We start from the raw sequence: 21,157 nt of genomic DNA, 5'->3' as shown, positions 1-21,157 counted from the left end.
GATATTCCACAATGTGATAACATGACTGTTAGCAGAGAGCAGTCTGGTAGGGCTCATAATATATATGCGCTGCGTTACTGTATATGCAGCGTTACCACATATGAATGGGATGTGCGAATGCAACACATGCAGTAACACAATGCGTACACAACGCAGCGTGTATATTATGAGCCCTAACACAGGCTGCTCTATGCAAGCATAGTCAACACTGGGTCCAGATGCGGGTTAATAAGAAAATAAAAAATGGCAGACTAAGTCCTGTAAATAAATGTACTGTATATCCAAGACCAGAGATATACCAGCAATTGTATTCAGCAATGCTTGGGTGGAGCAAGGGGGCATGACCAAGCATGGGTAAGACTGTAAAGGCTATATCACTGGTCACTGCCCTGGAGATGAGCTGGAGAAGAAGAGTGGCTGCATCCGACATTCATCTGAAAAGGATGTGGTGTGCTCCAGTTACTAGCACACAGAAGCAGGCAAGTTCTTGCACAGCATGGCATGGACAACACAGAGGCTGCCGGGATGCAGGAGAAAAGAACGGTGATAGCAGCAGTCATCAGACCACCTACAAAAGCTGCATGTGCCCGCAGATAAGTGGGAGAGACAAAAGAGGTAAGTGGGACCCTGACTTGAGGAAAAGCCGAGGGGGGCTTCTTCAGCATAAAAATGTGAACAAACGTGATGGTGGTGGGACAAGAGGAAAGTAAAAGGAAATGAAGAAAAGAATCAGGGTGCAAAGGACATTTATAGAGGCCTAAATACAGGCATGTACATATGTAAATAGATAATAATGACAGTGGAATAGAACTATGTACTCATATCTATGTGTTAAGAATTAAGGTTGCAGATAGACAATGGGCCTTGACTCAAGTACTACTTCAACACAAGGACACTTTGTTCTAACAATCCAGTATTCTGTGATGCTCACCTTCTTGACTCGATCGCTGAAGACAAAATGGGTGCATAAACAAATGAGGTGAAGAAAACTGATGGTGCCTGGCTATAAAAAAATATAGCATCCGGGGTCTCAAAGACTTGAAGATAAACAAGTGGCCATCTAGCCGAGAAGCATTGGAGCCCACATGGAAGAAGCACACCAGCCTGTGTGATCATGAGGTGTCAATGGGATCAGGTATCAGAAATTAAAGATCCAAAAGTGAAAATCATATCGATGTGAATGAGGGGGAGAGTGGAGTGAAAATCCAAAGTTGATCTGTAGACAATTGGACATCCCCTTACAGAAGGGACACAAGGAAGAGAGGATCCAGTCAGGGTGCAGTATAGCACCGATGAAACACACAACTTTCCTCTAGTTCTTTGGTGCTTTCTCGGCCCCCCGCCCCCACCGCTATGACCTCATTATTACCTTACAAATTGGATTAGAAGAGAACATACACACCGCTACAGATAAGAGCCAGAAACACAAAGAATTCAGGATAGATAAAACTCAATACCAATAAGGAGAGTAGAGATACCAGGAGGATTAGGGGAGGGTGGGGGAAGAAAGAAGAAATCAATCACAAGGATTAACCAGTAACCCCCTCCCAGGGGGATGAATAAAGGAAAAGTGGGTGAGGGGTGATAGAGGACGATATAAGATATGAAAATAATAATCTATAACTTATCAAGGGTTCATAAGGGAAGGGAGGTAGATGAGGGAAGGGGAAGAAATGGGGAGCTGATATCAGGGGCTCAAGTGTGAAGTGTGAAGAGAATGCTTTGAAAATGATGGTGGCATATGTGCAAATGTGCTTGACACACTGGATGAATGTATGGACTGTGATAAGAGATGTAAGATCCCCCAATAAAGGCAAGAAAAAAGTGCTTAAAAACTTAGCTTCTACACAACTATATACGGTAGGTTGTATTACCTTTGTGATGAGCTGATTCGGCAATTTACTAAATGAATAAAGGCTAGAATTTTCTTTCATTCTTTAGGTAAAATTTTGTTTTAAAAGTATAAAAGTATTCCTGTATTATAGTAATATATTATATATATATGATCAAACTAACTAGCTTTTTGTAAGTGGTTTGATTGCTAGTAAATAACTTTTCAGTCTCTGTTCCAGAAAGCAAGGTGAGCAAGGAGATAAAGTTGAGTTTCTATTGCATAGAAGAATATTTCCTTGAAATATTTTACCTTTTTCTTTTATATAATCGTTTTCTCTAATATGTTTGCCTTTAAGTCAAATTATAAAAATTATCAGTAATTTAAGAATAGAAAACTGGTAAATGTTATTGCTGTGGAGAGTTTTTAGATAAATATATTTCCCATTTTTACAGAACATGAAAATTGGCCAAAGGAGTTGACTACCCAACGTGTTAACAATATTTTTCCTTTTGCAATTATGTTTTAAAAAAACCACACAACAAACACATTACTACTGAGCAATAAAAGAAGCATAAAAGCGCCATTATAGGAACACACAAAAATATAGGCTTGCTGATCTTAAACAGCATACATTTATTGTTTTGAGAATGATGATGGCAACGTATGTACAGATGTGCTTGACACAATGTACGGATATATGGATTGTGATAAGAGTTGTATAAGCTCCCACGCAAAGTATTTAATAATAATAATAATAAAAAAATCAGCTGGTGTTAAGAGTAATTATCTCCAAAGTAGAAGTCATTAGAGGAGAAAAATAACAGACCTATTTTTTTCACTTTGGAATTTTTTTGTATTACATGGCATATGCTATATTAAATATATGAAATAAAAATTTAATTCTTTCACAAATCATGTTGTTCTTAGGTGCCGTTTCTAACTTATGGAGAAAAAAGCTACGTACAGAAGAAACAAACACTGCTGAGTAATTTGAGAACTTCTACGGCTGAACCCACTGTCACAGTCTGTGGAAGTCACTATCTCATAGTCTTTCACCGATCCTCTACTCTACCAAGCAGGACGTAAGATGCAGTCTTGCCATTCTACCTTCTAGGAAGCAGTGTGGCTGTACTTTCAACGTAGATTTTGTCTGTTCTACTGGAGGACCATAATTTATTTAATTTAATGCATCGATTCTTCTTGGTTTTCTTTATTCATTGTCTAAATTTCACTTGCACATAATGTGACTGGAAGGAATATGGTTTCTGTCAGGACCCTTAGTCCACAAATTAACATCTTTGTTTTTTAATATATTTAAAAGTTCTTATGTAGCAGACCTGGCTAATCCAATACAGCACTCAATTTCTTCAGTATTCTTTCCATGGACATGGATTATAGATCCAAGAAAAATGATATCCTTGAGAACTTCAATCTTTTCTCCATTTATCATGTGAAAATTATTTTTATCTCTTTATATTAAGATATAATAAAAAAAGTATAATCCATACCAAATGCTATAGTATCTGATCTTCATCTTAGTAAATGCTTCAATTTGTCAATTACTTTTCACTTTTAGCAAGCAAGGCTGTGTCATCGGAAGATTGTTACTCTGGGAGAAAGAGGAGGCTGTCCACTCTGGTACAGATTTACATCCTCGTGAACTCACAGGTTAGTTCCACTCCATCCTTAGGGTTGCTCTCAGTCCGCACTGGATGGATGGCAGTGAGTGAGTAATGAATGACTCCAATTATGATGCCAGTCTCCTTCAAAGTCCCTCTTCTTATGTGCTCAGCATGCTTATCTTTTGACCATACTAACTCAAAACTATAAAATATTGTAAAAAGCTAGTTGGAGAGAAAGAATCACATACATGCTTTCCTTTTTTTTTTTACGTTTTCTGAAGATAGCAGACACTTAAAAACAATGTATCACATGCCAGAAAATAAACTCATTTATTCTGGTAGTTAAAAACAAAAACTTTAAAGATTATCTTAGATCTACAATGTTAAAATTTGGTGAATATGCAAATCCCTGTACTTACATCTCCGTCTGCCTATACTGCTGTTCTTGAAGACTAGCAAGATCCATCATATGTTTAATTTGTGCTTTCAAGTCTTTGGTTTGGATCTGTAAATGGTGATACCGAAGATCCTTATTGAGTTCCTGGAGAAAACAACACAAAATATATTGCAGATCTTATTAAAATGATAAAATCTGAAAGTTTTAATAAAATTAATTTTCTATTCATAGTATTCTCTTGTAGTCCTTATTTCTGAAGGGGAAAATAGCCCCACATTGATTTCTGATCTAGTTATCTGCATTTTCTCTTTTTTGTCTAGCTAAATAAAGGTTCACTGATTTTGTTGGTCTGTTCACAGAACTACTTTGTTTCACCGATACTACTGTTTTTCTCTTTTAGAGCCCTGGTTATGCATTGGGCTGGTAACCACAAAGGGAGCGGATCTAATCCACTAGCTGGTCAGCAGTAGAAAGCTGTGGCTTTCTAGTCTCATGGAAGCTAGTCTAGAAATCCACAGGGCAGATCTATCCTGTTACTACAGGGTCACTAGGAGTCAAAATTGACTTGATGGCAGAGTTGTATTTTATTTACCTGTTTGCTCTTTGCTATTTCTTTCCTTTTGGTAGTTTTGTGCTTAGCTTGATATGAGTCCTGGTGGCACAGTGGTTAAGCTTTGGCTGCAAATTAAAGGTCTCCATTTGGAAGCACCTCAGGAGAAAGCTGGGGTTTCTACTCCCATAAAAAAACTAGTCTCAGAAACTCACAGTGGCAATTCAACGCTTCCTATAGGGAAATTATGAGTTGGCATAGTCTTGTTAGCAGTGGAATTTGAGCACGTAGCTTGCTCTTTGTCTAGCCCCTCAAGCTATAAAATTACTGAGTTCTTAAATTTTTAAGCAGGTAATTGAAACCCCAAAACCAAACCAATGATCATAGTCAATTCTGACTCATGGTGCCCTAATATAGGGTTCTGAGACGGTAAATCTTTATGGAGTAGCAGCCTTACTTCTCAACCATGGAGTGGTTGGGGGATCTGAACCACCAAGCTTGCAGTTATCAGCTCAGAAACCTAACCCACAACCCCAAAGTAGGTTATTGCTGCTATAAATTTTCTTCTGAGACTGGCCTTTACTACATATTCCATAGAATTTAGTCTGTTGTACCTGTGGTTAGCAGCCCAACATATACCCAACAGTGGCACTAGTGCCCCTTTCCTTATATAACCTTACTAAATAATATATTGTATATTTATTTATATATTTCAGTATTTAAGCAAAATGAAATTTATCCAAAATTGTTTTATTGATAGTGTATATTTATTTATATGTAATTTTTTAAAATTAGTATCTAAACATGTAGATCAACTGCTAGAAATACCCAAAATTTTGCACCTTATTGAAACTCAAGTGCTTTCCAATACTGAATTTTCTTTGTAGAGCATATTTTAAAGTACTTGATAGATTAAGATATACTATTGTGAAATATTATAAGATGATCCTATTACCCTAACAGAAAGACTGACATGCTTAGCAAAGTATTTTTAAAGACTTCTAGAATAATCAGGTATAGATAACACTGTTAGAAAGCTGTCAGTACATATTCCACACTCAGTCACTATTGTCTTTAGCTTTCTTAAGAAACTGTTTTATGTTGTTGCTTGCTACCCTTTTGATCACTTCAAAATGTTACCACTAGCTACTAGTCTTCCCTCTCTCCAGTCATGTATCAGCTTAAAACTCACTCACCTACATGTCAACATGCATTCACTAAATCCTTAAATCATAAAATATATTATCTTTGAATATTAAAGATCACTAGCTTTATTTATCTGCTGCTTAATTTAAGACTCCATTTTTATTGGTTTTGAGTCAGGTGTTCTTTCAGAAATATGAAAATTTAAGCAAGCTAGGTATTAGATTGTACATTACCAAACAAGCTTATTGATTCACACACTCCTTATTGGACTGACTCACCCACTGCCACTGAGTGGATGCTAACAGTGATTGTATATAGGACACGGTATTCTGCTCCGGTGAGCTGCCAAGACTGTAACTGTTTACGGGAGTGCAAAAAGCTCCGTCTCTCTCCAACTGAGTGGCTGGTGGTTTTGAACTGCTGACCTTGAGGATTGCAAGCCAATTTATAACTACTGTGTCACTAGCCTCCTCCTTGTTGACTACAAACTCCAAAATCAGCTTCAAATCCTCAGCCTGCTCCCAAAAAGATTACAGCCTATTGGGTCACTATGAGTCAGAAAAGTAACGAGTTTAGTTTTCAGGAAAAAAAAAAAATTATAATTTAATGGTTTAGCCTTTTTAATCAAACTGTGTGTTAACTTCTAGTTTACGCCTCCTATTCACCCTGGCACTTTTTCTTTACAAAGAGAACGCCAACTTCCCCAGGGTACTGATGTGTAAACACTTACCTTCCAGCTACCATTGTACCCAGGAGCAGGCATACCACTCAGTTTCAGTCACTGCGTTTTATACATCGACAAGATTTTAAAAATCTTTTTGCTTTTCTGCCATAAATAGCTCCCTCTTTACTCTCCACTTGTGGTAAAGATGTGAATTTAAGACTAGAGATGAAATAGTAATACTGCAAACGGCCAGTATAATGATGCAGTGATGAAGAAATTGCACTGTCAATTTAGCAAAATAAACCTATAACTAGTTAAGCACTAGTGAGATTTTTGAAACCTTATAGCTGAACTGAATTCTAGTTTGATATATTTAGAAACTACCATTACCCATTAATAACCTAGTACTTTTAGGCCACTTTAAGTGCAATATCTTAAGTTCAGCACACACAATTTCAAATTTAGTTTTTGAAACAAAATTAATGATGACCACCTCAATTACTTTTTATGACATATCCTCAGGTCCAGTCTGAAGAGGAATTACTTTATTCTAATTTACAGGTGCTGTCTCATAAAACACCATTACTTTTCTGACATTCAAGAAAGGCTAACCTAATAGGGATTTTGTGAAACAGAAATGGTATATTCAGTCGTAACAGTCAAATGAGCCAATTAAGGTTCACAGAGATAAGTAACAACAGTGTCATAAAGATATTAACTCTACAACGACAACAGATTTAAAGAGTCTTATAAAATAATCTGAACATACAAAATATATCTTTACCTTTGAAATATGACCATTCTGACCTAGGAGGCTTATTTCATTTTCGACACGTAGGAGCCAATTTGTATTTGCATTAAACTGCTGTAATTCTTCTTCTCTTTTCTTTTCCAAGTAGGAACGATGAGTTTTCAACATTGTAACTCTATGATCTCGTTTGAAAGTGGCCTGAAACACAAGGTATTTAATAGTCAATCTAATTTTTATGATCTGTGATGCATACACTATTAGTAAAGTTGTATGTTTTCTTTAAGTTGACCACTGCAGTCTATTAAGATAGATTATATTTTTGTGTATTAAAGCTATTTCCTCCTTGAAACCTTGATAAAACTCTGCTTGCCAAAAAATAGGAAATTGAGTTAGTGAGTCATTTTTATAAAATTACACATTGAAAGTTTATGGTGTTCAGAAATAACATTGGCCAAATTAAAGTCTACAACTTTATTTACCAAAATTCACTTTGATAACATAATTTTATAAGTTTTTCTTCCTTAATCAGAGGCAAAGTAGATGCATGTTCTGCTCTTGTCATTTCTCCAAATGAAAAGAAATGATGAAATATAGTATTCTAGTGCTCTGGTTTGATCTGTAAGGCCTTAGATTGCTGGAAATGACAGTAAAGAGAACTTTTATCAGAAAGCTTATTTATCAGTATCTGACCTTGCTTGATGGTTTGTTCAGAAGGTAGAATGGGTATGTGAACTATTTCTGGTTGGTACTTTTAATTGAGGTAAAAATAGGCCCCTTGGAGTCCTGATGGTGTAGTAAGTAGTTAAGAGTTGGGTTACTATCGCCGAGGCCTGAAATTGTAATCCCGTAAAGAGTCTGTAATTTTTTTTACAAAGAGTTAACAGTCTCAGAAACCCATAAGGCAGTTCTATGGCGGGGTTGCTATAAGTCAGCACTGACTAGATGGCAGCGAGCTGTTTTGTTTGTTTATTACTCCAATGTAATTTTATTGTGGGAACTGTGGGTCTATTCAACTTGACCTCTCTAGGTTACTGCCAGTACATATGAACCCAACAAACAGCAGATACAATGAATGGATCTGAGACAATATAGCCGGATAGATTAGAATAAGCACCTTCAATTGTTTTATAGAAACAAAAGCGCAAGCAGTGTACATTTGAACTTTGAAGTCAAGTTCTTTAGTACCTTTTATCAAATATATAAATACAGCTAGCAATTATCTTTACTGACTAAGGTACAAACTTATGAGAGATTTAAAGTCAGACAATGGTAGACATAATGAAGCCATAATCAAATTACTCAAACCGGTCAACTGTTACTTGCTCTTCTTTTCAAGGGAAATATAAGCGTCAAAGAGAATCGGACTCCATTTTGGGCTAGTCATATATACATCAGATAAAAACTGGTGGATAGGCATCTTCATTCTCACCAAGGTTCTTGATTCTTTAAATTCTCTAATTATATCTCAATCACTCTTTGTCAATGTGAGACCAGAAAAAAAAAAGTAAACCACCACACCCACCATGCCCCCCCAACTCAAGATAATCAAGAAAACAAAATAAAAAACCATAATTTGATTAGTGGTCAAAATTATTTTCAAAATAACATTAAGATACAAATAGCTCCTTTCTTCTTGTTCTATCATACAGTAGTTTTCTACAGCTTAGAAAAATTTTAATAGTACAACTGAATTCTATCACATTGAAAATGAGAGATAGATGATATGAAAAGCCAGGTAATTAAAGAGTTCCTGAAACTTAAAACAATACCATTTTTCATTATCTAATTTTTCTTGTAATTATAATTATTATTTATTTTAACAATATTGTACCTATATTGATGTATAATGGCTTTCCATTTTAAAATATACTGAGTCAGAATTTACTTCACTGAATTTCAGTTTTAATTTCTAGAATGGCAATGTTAATGGACAGAAGTGGGATAAACTAAAGTTCCTAGGCCTTAAATATTTTTAAAAGTGAAACAAAATCCTGAACCTTGAGAAGTTTAGAACCACTGCTCTAACAGGTGAATGATGTGTTCCTGACTTACTACTGTGACTCAGCAGATTAAGGGAAGTCGATCTCATTGAGCTTTTAGTTACCTCATTTGAAAAATGAAGATAAAAGATGTGTGCCTGCCCAAAGGCAGTTGGCTAAATCAAGTTATCTTTATTTTGCTTTAAGACTTCTAAATTTTATAGGAACACATAGAAACTAGAGCAAAAGATTACCTATGAGTGTAATAGCAGCAAGATTTAAAACTGCAAAGAGCTGAATTACACCCCCCCCCAAAGTATGTTCTTGACAGTTCTTATATCTATTACCCATCAAACTGCATTCCTGATGATGTTCTTTGGGGGACATACGCATTTTGGGTACTCCCACCCCTCTTGAACTACTAACCTGTGGGGGTGTGGGGGGGAGAGCAAGTATGTTTTGAAGGCATTCTAAAATACCTATGTAATCTTGATATTAAAGCAAATTATTTCCCATTAAGATTTCAAAAGAACTTCATGTATTTCATTTAAAAATGCCCCAAATAATGTGCAAAGTGTTTAAAGGGAATACATAATTCTATAATTTCAGATATTGTTACTGCTTTGCTTCAAAGAACTGCTAATGTGATAAACTTATTTTATCAGAAATTACTTAGGGACTATCTTAATATGGCTATAAAATTACCCAGGAAATTTACTTTAGCACTAATCGCAGAATCCATATCATAGGGTAATTTATTATAGCTGAAAACAATTTCAAGGTCTTTTTATAGATTTTTTTGGTAGGTTAAAGAGAAATATAAAATTCTGTGCCTTAGCAGACAGTTGATATAAACATTGAATCTTTTGCTGTTTTCAAAAGTATTGCCAATGGCTGTGTTGTCCAAGGATGCTAAAGTGCAAATTTAATAAAATCTAATAAAGATTTAACTTTAATTTTTTTCTGCTTAATTTGAAATGCAAAGTGATGATTTTTTTGTAAATTAATATTATTTATAGGTATCAGATAAAATAATTAACCTCCATTTTCAAAGTTGAAATGTAGGGTGGAATCCTTTGAATCTATAGGACTTATCCATTTAAATTAGGACTCCAAGATGCGTCATTACTTTACTTCCACGACCATAAGCAAAATATTGAATGATGCAGAAAGCATCAAAAGAATATGTTAGGAATACACATAGTCACCATTATACCAAAAAGAATTAATTGACCTTCAACCATTTCAAAAAGTTACATATAAGAACCAATAATACTGAAGGAAGAAGTTCCAGGTATACTGAAAGCATTAACCAAAAACAACAATCCGGAATTGATGGGATACCAGTAATATGCTTCAAACAAGCTGATGAAGCACTGAAGCATCCACTTGTTTACGTCAGAAAATTTGGAAGAGGCTACCTGGCCAACTGACTGGAAGCGATCCATTTGTGTAAACCAGTGGTTCTCAACCTTCCCTAATGCCACCACCCTTTAATACAATTCCTCATGTGGTGGTGACCTCCCAAACCATAAAATTAATTTTCGTTGTTACTTCAGAACTGTAATTTTAGTACTGTTATGAATCGGGCAACCCGTGAAAGGGTTATTCGACCCCCAAAGGGGTCGCAACCCAGAGGCTGAGAATTGCTGGTGTAAACAATAATTAACTAATCATATTGAAGCTATAAAATATGTACGTATATATACATATCTGAAGTACAATACATACTAATTCGATAGTATAGCTTAATATCAGTAGATGAATCAGTATCAACGATACATTATTTTCTCAGTATTATTAAATCTTTGCCATCTAATAGATTGAGGAAAACAAAAAGATTACTTTAAAGCATACTAAAATTTGATCGCTTGTGGACATTAAAAGTATAAAACTTTTACATACAAAAGTCACGACTGCTGGAAAAGTGGGAAAAGAAATTTTTAAAATTCATAAACACGCAATTAATTGATGATCAATGAACAACAAAACTAGGTTGAATAATTAATTACCCAGAATTTTCAAATTTCTTTTTCCATCTACTATTTCACATGCCGAGATATACATATATTCCTGCTTAGGACTCATGTTTCTTGAATTCACATCTTATTCACATCCAACTAATCCTAAAAAATTCTTAGTCACACATTTTTTCCGTATCGCTTTTTCTGTGTCACATTATCTATTCCCCTTTTAAAATGCCTATTAGAGGAATTCATGACTTTCTCATTCCACCCTTCATAACTTCATCTTATTTAATTTGCCATCTCTTTATGCTACAAGTGATGTTAATCATTCACTTTCTTGATTTTCTCTATGAAAAAATGCAAAGGAATATAAACACAGGCTGGAATCACCATGAATTCAAATCACAGTTCTATACCTGTGCTCTTGAATAAGGTAACTTCACTCTGTACCTTACCTTTCTCACTTTAATAATGGAAATACGACTACTAGAGTCTCATAGAATGACAACTTAATGAAGTTAAAATGTTTTAAATAGTGGCTGATGGACAGTAAATGCTGCTTTGAGGTTCTACTTCACTAGGTTGAATTTGCACTGTTCTTGCCACATTCTCCAGAAGCACCTTTGTCAAATACTATTTTCTATGTCAATTTCTCACATAATGAAGATTTTCCAAACAAAAATTATGGGTAGTAAAAACTGGAATGTCAATTTCTTTTTAAAAGCAAGCCTATCGTGACCCCAGCCATGGTGTTTTCACTTGCCTCATATGCATGTGAAAATTCAACACTGAAAAAGGAAGATGGAAGAAGAATTGATATGTCTGAACTATGGAGCTCGTGAAGAATATTCCAAGTACTATGGAATGCTAGAAGAAAAAAAAGAACTTTCTTGGATGAAGTACAACCAGAGTACTCATTAGAAATGAGAATGGTGAAATGTATTCTCATGTACTTTGCAGGTGTTATCAGGAAAGACTAGTACCTGAAAAAGGACATCATGAAAGAATTTCATAAACCCTACAGAAGCAAAATCAACATGCGGTTCTATTAGTTTGTTTCCTGCTTTTGACACCCAAGATTTAACTTTTTTTGGTATACTTAGTTTGCTACAATTTCTCCAGCATTTCCTGCTGCTTACACAAAATAGGTGATTAATATAGGGGTCCTTGCCTACCATTACGAAGTTTTATACCAGTTCTCCCCCGTTAACTCATTGAGTTTACCACAAGGCCATATTGGAGTGTGTTGGTTAGTGGGGTGTCCTAATCCAGTAGGTGTGAAGTCTTTATGTAAGAGCGGAAACTCGGACATAGGCCCAGAGAAGGAAGATGACTATGTAATAGAGTAGAATTAATATGATGTACCTCCAAGATAAGGAATGCCAAGGATTTCCAGCCATCACTAATATCTAGAGAGGACCACAGAATAGATTCTTCTTCAGAGGCTCCCGAAGAAACCAGACTTGACTATGAACAGTTAGCTGTTAAACTGAGACAATAAGTTTGTTCTTATAAGCTACTCAACAAGTTGCTAGAATTAGAAATACTTTATGTTTTCATAGTTTCTAAAATGTCATCATAAAATTGTTAAACACCTTTTCTACTTTGTCTTCAGAGCACACCATTTCAATTTGTTTAAAGCATTGTTGTTCGTGATACATCTTAAGTTCATTTTCCTTTAGTAACATTTCCAACTTCAAATAGTCTTGTCTGATTTCTCCTCGATTCTGGAACAAGCAGGTCAGAATTTCTTGAAATCTAGAAAAAATATACTAAATTCATTAAAAAATATTACATGCAACCCCTCCCCCCAACATACATTGTAGAAACTATTTTTTTTGATAAATCAAAGTATACTTATAGTATACCATAAATTAAATCCATGAACAGATGAATTTATACCACTTGAATAGTTAGATTCCATGAAAAACAGCAAGCAAGTGATGCTTGGAAAGGGCTATTAAGCTTATCTCACTAGGTTAATTTTTTTTCTGTTTCATCTTCTCATTGTCCAAGGAAGATCACGTTATTCAAATATAGGAATCATAAGTCTTCTTGTAGTACTAATATTTTGTGTCTATTTGTATTTATATGTAATACAACAGCTTAGTAAATATATTTGTTTATAGAAAAGGAGTGATAATCTCAACTCCAGTTGCTTTACAGCATCATGTTGCAGTCTAGTGTTGGCTCACTGTTTAGAAATAAGCAGTAGGAGGGCATTATCACATGGTACCTCCATGGCCCCCTAGTGAAAATGAGAGTCAGTTTTCAGATTCAGAATTTTTATAGTGAAAACACACCATACGGTTAGGTACCCCCTACAGATTGGCATAAGAGCCAGCTGACATTGCCAGGGCACAAAACATCCAAGTTAAGAACATGGTAAAGCTAAAAATGCTGCTACACTGTATTTTTTATAAAGGGCAAAAGGGATCTAGAGAATCAAAGTTGAGGACGCTGACCCAGATCTCCTCCGAATGCATAAAGTCTTCCAGCTAATTTCTGAAAGTCCCCAAACATGAAATTCTGTGTCTCCCTGGGTCAAGAGAATAGTCTACTTTTATATAAATACATTTATACTTTTAAGTAATAGATCATCTCAGAGTTATAGTGATAGTATAAGCAGTCACATATAGGCAAAAATCTGTAAGGAAAATGAACTGTAAAACTCTGAAATAAAAATCATAATAAAGTACATACATTTAAAAATAAATGTTCTCTGGCTAGAATTTTAGATATATTTGTAAAGATCTGTGGTAAAAACACAGCCAATTTACGTCAGTAGTTATTAATGAAATTCTAGTGGGAATGAATACAAGCCACAACACATTGACTTTACTGCAATTTTGTCTAACTAATAAATATTTCAGATGGAAATATGTAGGGACCTTGCAATTTCATTGTATTATATTGCAACAACGCCAATGCCAGTAAATGAATTGATAAGGTATCTTTAGGTTATACCCAAAGATTTCTTGATTCCTCTGTAACTATACCCAAGGACATATTGAAATAGTTGACAATTTTGTGGTCCATACTTATTTTAATTGGTGGTGTTTACTATCTAGGGTGAGAGGAAGAGCGTAGGATCAAAGGATGTTTCTAGAGAGTGCCCTTTAAAAAGACTGCATCATTTTTAAAAGAGAAAAGTAACTTAAACAATGACTATTATTTATTTTCTAATCATTCAAAATAGTAAAGTAACTAGAAAACAAAGGCCAGCACCAATATTTTAAGTGACACCTACTAAATATAACCTTCATAGATTTCTTAGACTAGTCAAAAGTAAAGTTATATTACTATTTTCTAAAGAACAATTACATTATCATTCTATGATTTCCCTTTGAATAATATCTTTCTTTTATATATTTAAAAGACATAGTTTTATGTTTTGATGGAAAAACAAACTTTTAAACTCATGTCAATAAAAATGTCTCCTCTAACAATGATTAACAGAACAAAGTTAATTTACATAATTATGTCAGCAGAATAAAGATGTTTTTATATTTCTCTTAAGAACTAGTTATGTTTGAGGGAAAATGTCAAAGGTTATATGGTATAGATTTTATTTATTATTACCTTCCTTATAAATAAAGAAAAGCATTTACCATGTTCTTAGAAATTACAACATGGAGTTTTTGTTGTTAAGGAAAGGTCAAGTTGAAATTTTAAAAAATCTGGAATCAAATAAGTCTACTAATGATCCTTGGAGCCAGGGATGGAAAACTTCGTCTCATGTACTTTGTACACGTTATCAGGAAAGACTAGCCCCTGGAGAAGGCCATGCTTGGATGGCCAGTGAAAAAGATGAAGGCCTTTAATGAGATGGATTGGTTCAGTGGCTGCAGTGATGGGACTCAAGCATAAAAATAGTAAGTGAGGATGGCGGCTTAGCACCAGGTGGTGTTTTGTTCTGTTGTAGATACAGAGCACTACGAATAGGAAAGCAACTGGACTTGGTTAAGAATTGGTGAGCTATTCTATGTAAGTAAAGACTCCAATTAGTTGGTGATTTTTTTTATCCTTTTAAAGAATTTTGCATTTAAGAAAAAGAGATATCTCATTGGATGAGGACCAAACCTATACCGAACTTTCTAAAAATGAAGTAACAACTAAAATTATATCAATGTTAAGTGTTTTCTTTAATGAGATTAAATAAATATAAGTAATCACTTGCAATTATTTATTTAAATAACCCTTTTAAGTTGGTGGGATGTAACAAAAAAGTATATGCCTAATATGAAAGCATTATTTTGAAATGGGTTGTTATAGAGATTAGCACTTAAAATACTTTAGAAAATCTCCAGTATAAGCAGATCTTTTATAATGTATCCATAGTATGAAAGTGACTTATGATCCTGATAGAGACAAAGCTGTTAAAATTACTTATAATGCTTGTCAAGTAGCACAAAATGGGCGCAAAGGGATTAAGATTTGAAAGGTGTGATTTATAGCCCTTATACGTAAGTGAAGACAAAATACTTCCCTGTTATTTTGTATGGCTGTAGGCGATTCACGCGGTTAACGTGGATCTAACGTAATTGAAAAAACAAAAAACTCTTAAAGTCATATACAAAATAAAATCACATTATTATTAGCTACCTCAGGGTCTACAGCCATTTAAATAGGCCAAAAAAAAAAAAAAAAAAAAGCTTTTCAAATCAGTGATGTTTTCTGCAAAACCTTGTCAAATTCACTGCCATTAGTTGATACTGACTCATAGCGAACCCCCATGGGTTTCTGAGACTAGTTATTTACTTACGGGAGTAGAAAGCCCTGTCTTTTTCCTAAAGAGCAGCTGGTGGTTTCAAACTTCCGACCATGCCGATCATAGTGCAACACATTACTCCTATACCACCAGGGTCTCAGTAAGACCTTGTAATGATGTGACATTACTTACTAAGGGTTCTTCTATTACCTTATAACTCACCCCAAATGATCAGATGGGATCAGGCAAATAAGGTTTAGAGGATTCTATCTCAGATTGGTCAGTTTTCCCATTGCTGGAGAGCCAGCCATCTCAGAAGCAAATCGAGAGAGCTCCCTGACAGGCAAGAAATAAAAGCCACCAGTAGAAAACATAGGAAATCTCTACCTCAAGTGTCAGAGAAGTGTGACCACAGTACAGAGACCATGAGACATAGCAGAACTGTGCCACTGAGACCAAGGAGTAGAGAAGCAGAGCATCAGTACCTTTCCTGGTCACTGAGGCAGAGGTCAAGATCAGAGTGAGATTTGCTGGCCAACAGAGAAGTAAGGTTGTGGACCAATATTTTATGATTTTGACTTGTGGCAACCTATTAATTCCCCAATAAACCCCCATACTTGTGAATATTGTGAGTTCTATAAGGCCATTGCAACAAATTATTGAAGCCCAGAAAAGTGGAGTGCAGTGGGAGGAACAGTCGTTGTCAGAATAAAGTAAAAGAAGGAAGAAAAGTAGAGCCATGCCTGACCTTTGTGATTTAGTAATCAGCTTTGGGCTGGTGAGGAATTGGATTCTCCTTTCTACTGAGGCTAGGTTAGAGGAGGTCAGTTGTAGCAACCTCCAAGTTTTCTCAGATGATTAATTTAATAACAACAAAACACTATTATCACAGTAGATTCAAAATCACTATTACTTAGACCTTTCTTTATGCACTTTCTTATTCCCCTATACACTTCAAGACTCCTTCTTGACCCCTTTATGCATTGTAAGACAAAAATATGCAAAATACTACTAAGTTTTTATTAGCTTCTTATGAACTGGAGAATCACAGAAAATTAGGTCTGGAGAGCTTCAAACAAGTTTAAATTTAGCCAATGCTAATCACAGTTGGTGAAATTGTTTTATTAAAAAGATTCTCGGATCTTTTAACACAATGATGTATTTTGTCCCATCTCTTAGATTCATTCAATAAAACTCCAGAACAAAATTCCTTCAACAAAATTCCAGAAATGGTTTGGTTTCCTCGAACAACTCAAGAATTTCCATTTCTTGAACTAGTATCCTAATGGTGCAATTCACAAAACCTAATTATTTGGGTAAAAGCACATTTATACAATAAATGATGACTAATATTAAATATCTGGTTGATTTAAAACTACATATACCTTAAAATGAAATTTTCTTTTTTACCTTTTGATTTCTTTTTCCTGAGGGTTTGAAATCGCTAATTTTGTTTTGTGATTTTCATCAGCGACAGCTTTCTGTTCTTCATAAGCTTTTAGCTTTTCTTTTAACAATGAAATCTAGTAAACAGAAAATACTAGTTAAAATTACACAATAAGTATCCACTACTCATGACTATCATTCTGAAAACACAGTGAAATTTTGGTAGGAGGAAATAAACCAAATTTCTAGTGTAACACACAAATATGTTTCAATTTTATGGCAGTTAAGTTTGGGAGAGGTACAAGGGGACAACAAAAAAATAAAAATAGGCAAGTAGGAGGCAGACTCCCATGAGCTGAGGAAAAAACTGAGGTAGGTTAGCAAAACAATGTAAGAAGTAGACATACCTCTTTCTTCTGCTCATTACAGATCTTTACATATTGAGTTATATGACTGTTCAGATTAAGAACATTGCTCTTCAACTGTTAAAAAGAATTTATCAGTGAGTATAAAGATATCATAATCAATCCTATATACAAACATGATGGTATTAGGTCCTCATTTATTAGCCTCCATTAATTGCAAATTTAAGATAATTATGATCACGAGACAATCATGATTAGCTATGTACACATTTAAAATATACAAGAGGACATGCTGAGCACATTAATATCAAAAATAAAGCCATAAAGAATTCATTCTACTACTTGAGAAAAGATACTTTTAATTATTGAAGCAATTATTCACAATATAAACTATGCACTCTCTATTTCCTTAGATATCTAAGAAATCTGAAGTAAATGTTACATACCACCCTGTGAGAGGTTTTGCGTCAACATGGCTTGGTCAGGATTCTCAGTGATTTGGCAGTTTAGACCTCGTAGTGTCCCATGACATGACTTCTGGTTCTTTGAATGTGAGCCAGACACAGCTCCAATCCAGCAAAAAGAAGCAAGGTTTCCCAGGGTGTCCTTAGGGAGTATGTGACACAACCAAGGAAACTTCCTTTCAATCGCCCAAGGGCTGTGACCTGACATAAGGGGATCGCATTCCACACTAATCTTCTTATAACTAACAGGCTGCTAATAGCAGATCCCATTATGGAGTTAGGTTTGTTAGGTTATATCATGGAGCTTTAATAAGACCCTAACAGCAAAAATGAGTCAGTGATCTTATAAGGGTAGAGTTGCTCCTGTGAGGTTCTCAAATCGTCACTCTCTATGGGAGAAGAAAGCTCCACAATGAATCAGTATCGATCAAATCGATGCCAATGAGTTTAGCTTTTGGAATGGCAAAATCACTGAGAACCCCAAACCAAATTGACACAAAACCTATCCCACATCTATTCACAAATTCAACTAGGTTTTATTGAGTTCTTATAAATTATCCTTTTCAAATAGGGCCTTTGGCAATGGAAATAGTAAACAGAACATTAAACATACACGTCTAAATACTTGATTCTGAAGACGTGCCCACGAGTCCCTTACATGTCCTTTACGATCTTAGAATTCAGAGTATAGAAGTCTTTAGTATTCAGAGTACTGACTTTCTCAATGGTAAAACGAAGCTAAACATTCTATCCTCAATGGGATAATGCAAAGATTATACTAAAAAGGATATAAAAAGCCCTTTTACTTCCATATAGTATAGTAATATAATAATGGATCTTTCCTAAGCACGTAAATAGGATAGAAACATTTCTCTAGGGAGGGCACTGTTTCATCCTCAGACAGGGGACTGTATGAGAGGCCAGGTGGCAGAGGAGTCACTGTACCAGTTATTATCTATATCTCTTCCCATTCTGAGATCACGCAATTTTAAGCATCACAAAATGGTTATAAGAATAACGAAGTGATTGTTTATTAATTATGTTTCCGGAGCTAAGAGAGATTGATTACATCTGCATCAGGGGCATGGAAAGATAATATTTATAAAGGTTACTTAAAAATTTAAATTAAAAAGTTAAAATAAAATCCACTTGTCACAACTACATTACAAAGAAGCTATATACCTATTTTACAGATGTAGTAACAAAAGCTTGAGAGATTAACTACTATGTTCAAGTGCTGGTATTGGACTAAAGCAGGGCATCATCCTTGGTGCTGTAGATGTGGTATAGCTCTGCAGAAAAACGGATGCCCTCAAGTACTATCTATGTAGCCAAAGTCTTGGCCCATAACTCCCAAGTGTCATCCAAATAGCATGTCATGATAGAGAAAGTGTTAGAACACCTTACTCCCCAAAAGACTCAGTAATAGAATAATACCATTATAAATGTAACAGAAGGGTTTAACTGTCTGAGCGAATACTGAATTAAACAGGCCGGTAAGTACATTTCTAATTCTGTCGTCTAACTCATTAAAATAGATTAATTAGATTATATTAGAATTGCAAAAATAATATAAACCCAGTAACAACGAAGACATAGTTTATACACTTACAGAAGATTTAATGTCCTTGGCACGGTTAGCATATTTAAGAGTGTTATAGGTATCATCGTAGAACACAGAGGAAGGACTCACAGCAGCTATCATTATAGTTTGACAGTTTCCTCCAAGAGAATCCTTTAACAAACGAGTGAGCTTACTATTTCTATAAGGAATATGTTGATTCTTCCTCTGAAAGGTACAAGAAGAGAATTCTTAGGTCATTTCCATGTTTAAATGCTAATTTGCTACCACTTCACTCTGAAGAATCTAAAAACTGCCCAGTTTTGCCCAGACTTACATTAATTGATGATTCAGTTGATATAATGAATTATAATGAAACTATTTGGTGAATATATAAAGCAAACATTTTAATTTAAAAAAATCACATCTCCATCTGAGATTACTTTATTTCATAATAATGTATTATTAGTTTAGTTAGAAGGGCCATCCTAAGATGAGATGTTTAACAATAGAGAAACTAGGTATAGGATATGGAGAAAATTTCTTGACTATCTTCAAGTTTCCTGTACATATAAAACTCTTCTAGAATGAAATGTTTATTCAAAAATATTTCTTTTCATTTTTTAGAAAGGAATGAAAATATAAAAGTAAACATTTACACACTAAACAAACATGGCGGGCCCTTGGTAGTTCACTCTGAGAAAACCATGTTGAATTCCCATCCAATGTAAGTAGAGCAGTTACCAAAAATCATTCGTCAACCGAGGCTTGTATGTTGCTATATTGATGAACAGATTTCAGTAGAGTTTCCATATGGAGACAGATTAGGACTAGAGGGATTTCAATTTACCCGTATATACTCGTGTATAAACTGAGCTTTTCAGCATATTTTTAATGCATTTTTTGTGGTAAAATTAGGTGCCTTGGCTGATATTCAGGCCAGCTTATACTCGAGTATATACGGGATTTATGAAAACTCAACCAAAGAAAATCCTATGGATATCACAATGGTCTTGTGTATGGGTTGCTGTAAGTCGGAAACCAATTCAGTGTAAGCTAACAATAAACAAATACACTAATAAAACAAACAAACAAACCAGTTGCTATAGCTTCCTACTCACAAGGGATCCTGTAAGACAAAATAAAACTTCAGAGACGCTTCTGAATCAATTCTGAGTCACAGAAACCATGGAGACTGAGCAGAATTTCCCCCATAGTTTCTAAGGCTATATATATATACATATGGTAGCAGACGGTGACACTTTGTCCTAAAGTATAGCTGGTGGGTTCAAACTACTGACCTTTCGGTTAGCAGCCATGCACTATAAACCCGGAGCAAATAAAGATCCCTTAATATTGAGTTTTTCTAGGCTTTCATTTAATTAAGATACAGCTCTGAAATTAAATAATCTTCCAAAAAGTTTAACTTCTATACAAAAACAAAGTGTTAATTATAATGTTAAATTAAAAGCAGGCTCAGCTTAACCAACATAAATATTTAATAATCCAAAGAAGAAAATGAAGCTAAGCAAAATGTGAAACGATTGCCTCAGGTCACTTAACTGGCAATTCAGAGTTCACAATCAAGAGTTAGGGCCCCCAACTCCCCCAAGTACAATGTTTTCCACCCATATAGTAAAGAATATGCATCACTGCAGCCACTTGGAAGTATTTTACATATACTCAGACTGAAAACTCACTTGCCATTCCATCAATTCTGACTCATAATGACCCTATAGGACAGAACAGAACTGCCACTA

At 34.9% G+C, this 21,157-nt stretch overlaps 1 protein-coding gene across 1 annotated transcript in view; it reads right to left on the bottom strand.

Moving 5' to 3' along the window:
- Positions 1–21,157, bottom strand: part of KIF18A (kinesin family member 18A) — a 97,779-nt gene that overhangs the window by 56,245 nt on the left and 20,377 nt on the right. The window contains exons 7-12 of the mRNA XM_004708255.2: positions 19,449–19,625; positions 17,415–17,489; positions 17,032–17,144; positions 12,506–12,668; positions 6,998–7,162; positions 3,876–3,997 (exon numbers count right to left, since the gene is read on the bottom strand). Coding sequence (XP_004708312.1) covers positions 3,876–3,997; positions 6,998–7,162; positions 12,506–12,668; positions 17,032–17,144; positions 17,415–17,489; positions 19,449–19,625 — 815 coding nt within the window. The remainder of the gene's footprint in view (positions 1–3,875; positions 3,998–6,997; positions 7,163–12,505; positions 12,669–17,031; positions 17,145–17,414; positions 17,490–19,448; positions 19,626–21,157) is intronic.

Source organism: Echinops telfairi, unplaced genomic scaffold (assembly GCF_000313985.2).
Source record: "Echinops telfairi isolate 266 unplaced genomic scaffold, ASM31398v2 ScPeMD7_60;HRSCAF=208, whole genome shotgun sequence".
NCBI classification, from domain to species: Eukaryota; Metazoa; Chordata; class Mammalia; order Afrosoricida; family Tenrecidae; genus Echinops; species Echinops telfairi.
This window is presented reverse-complemented; position numbering and strand designations above follow the sequence as displayed.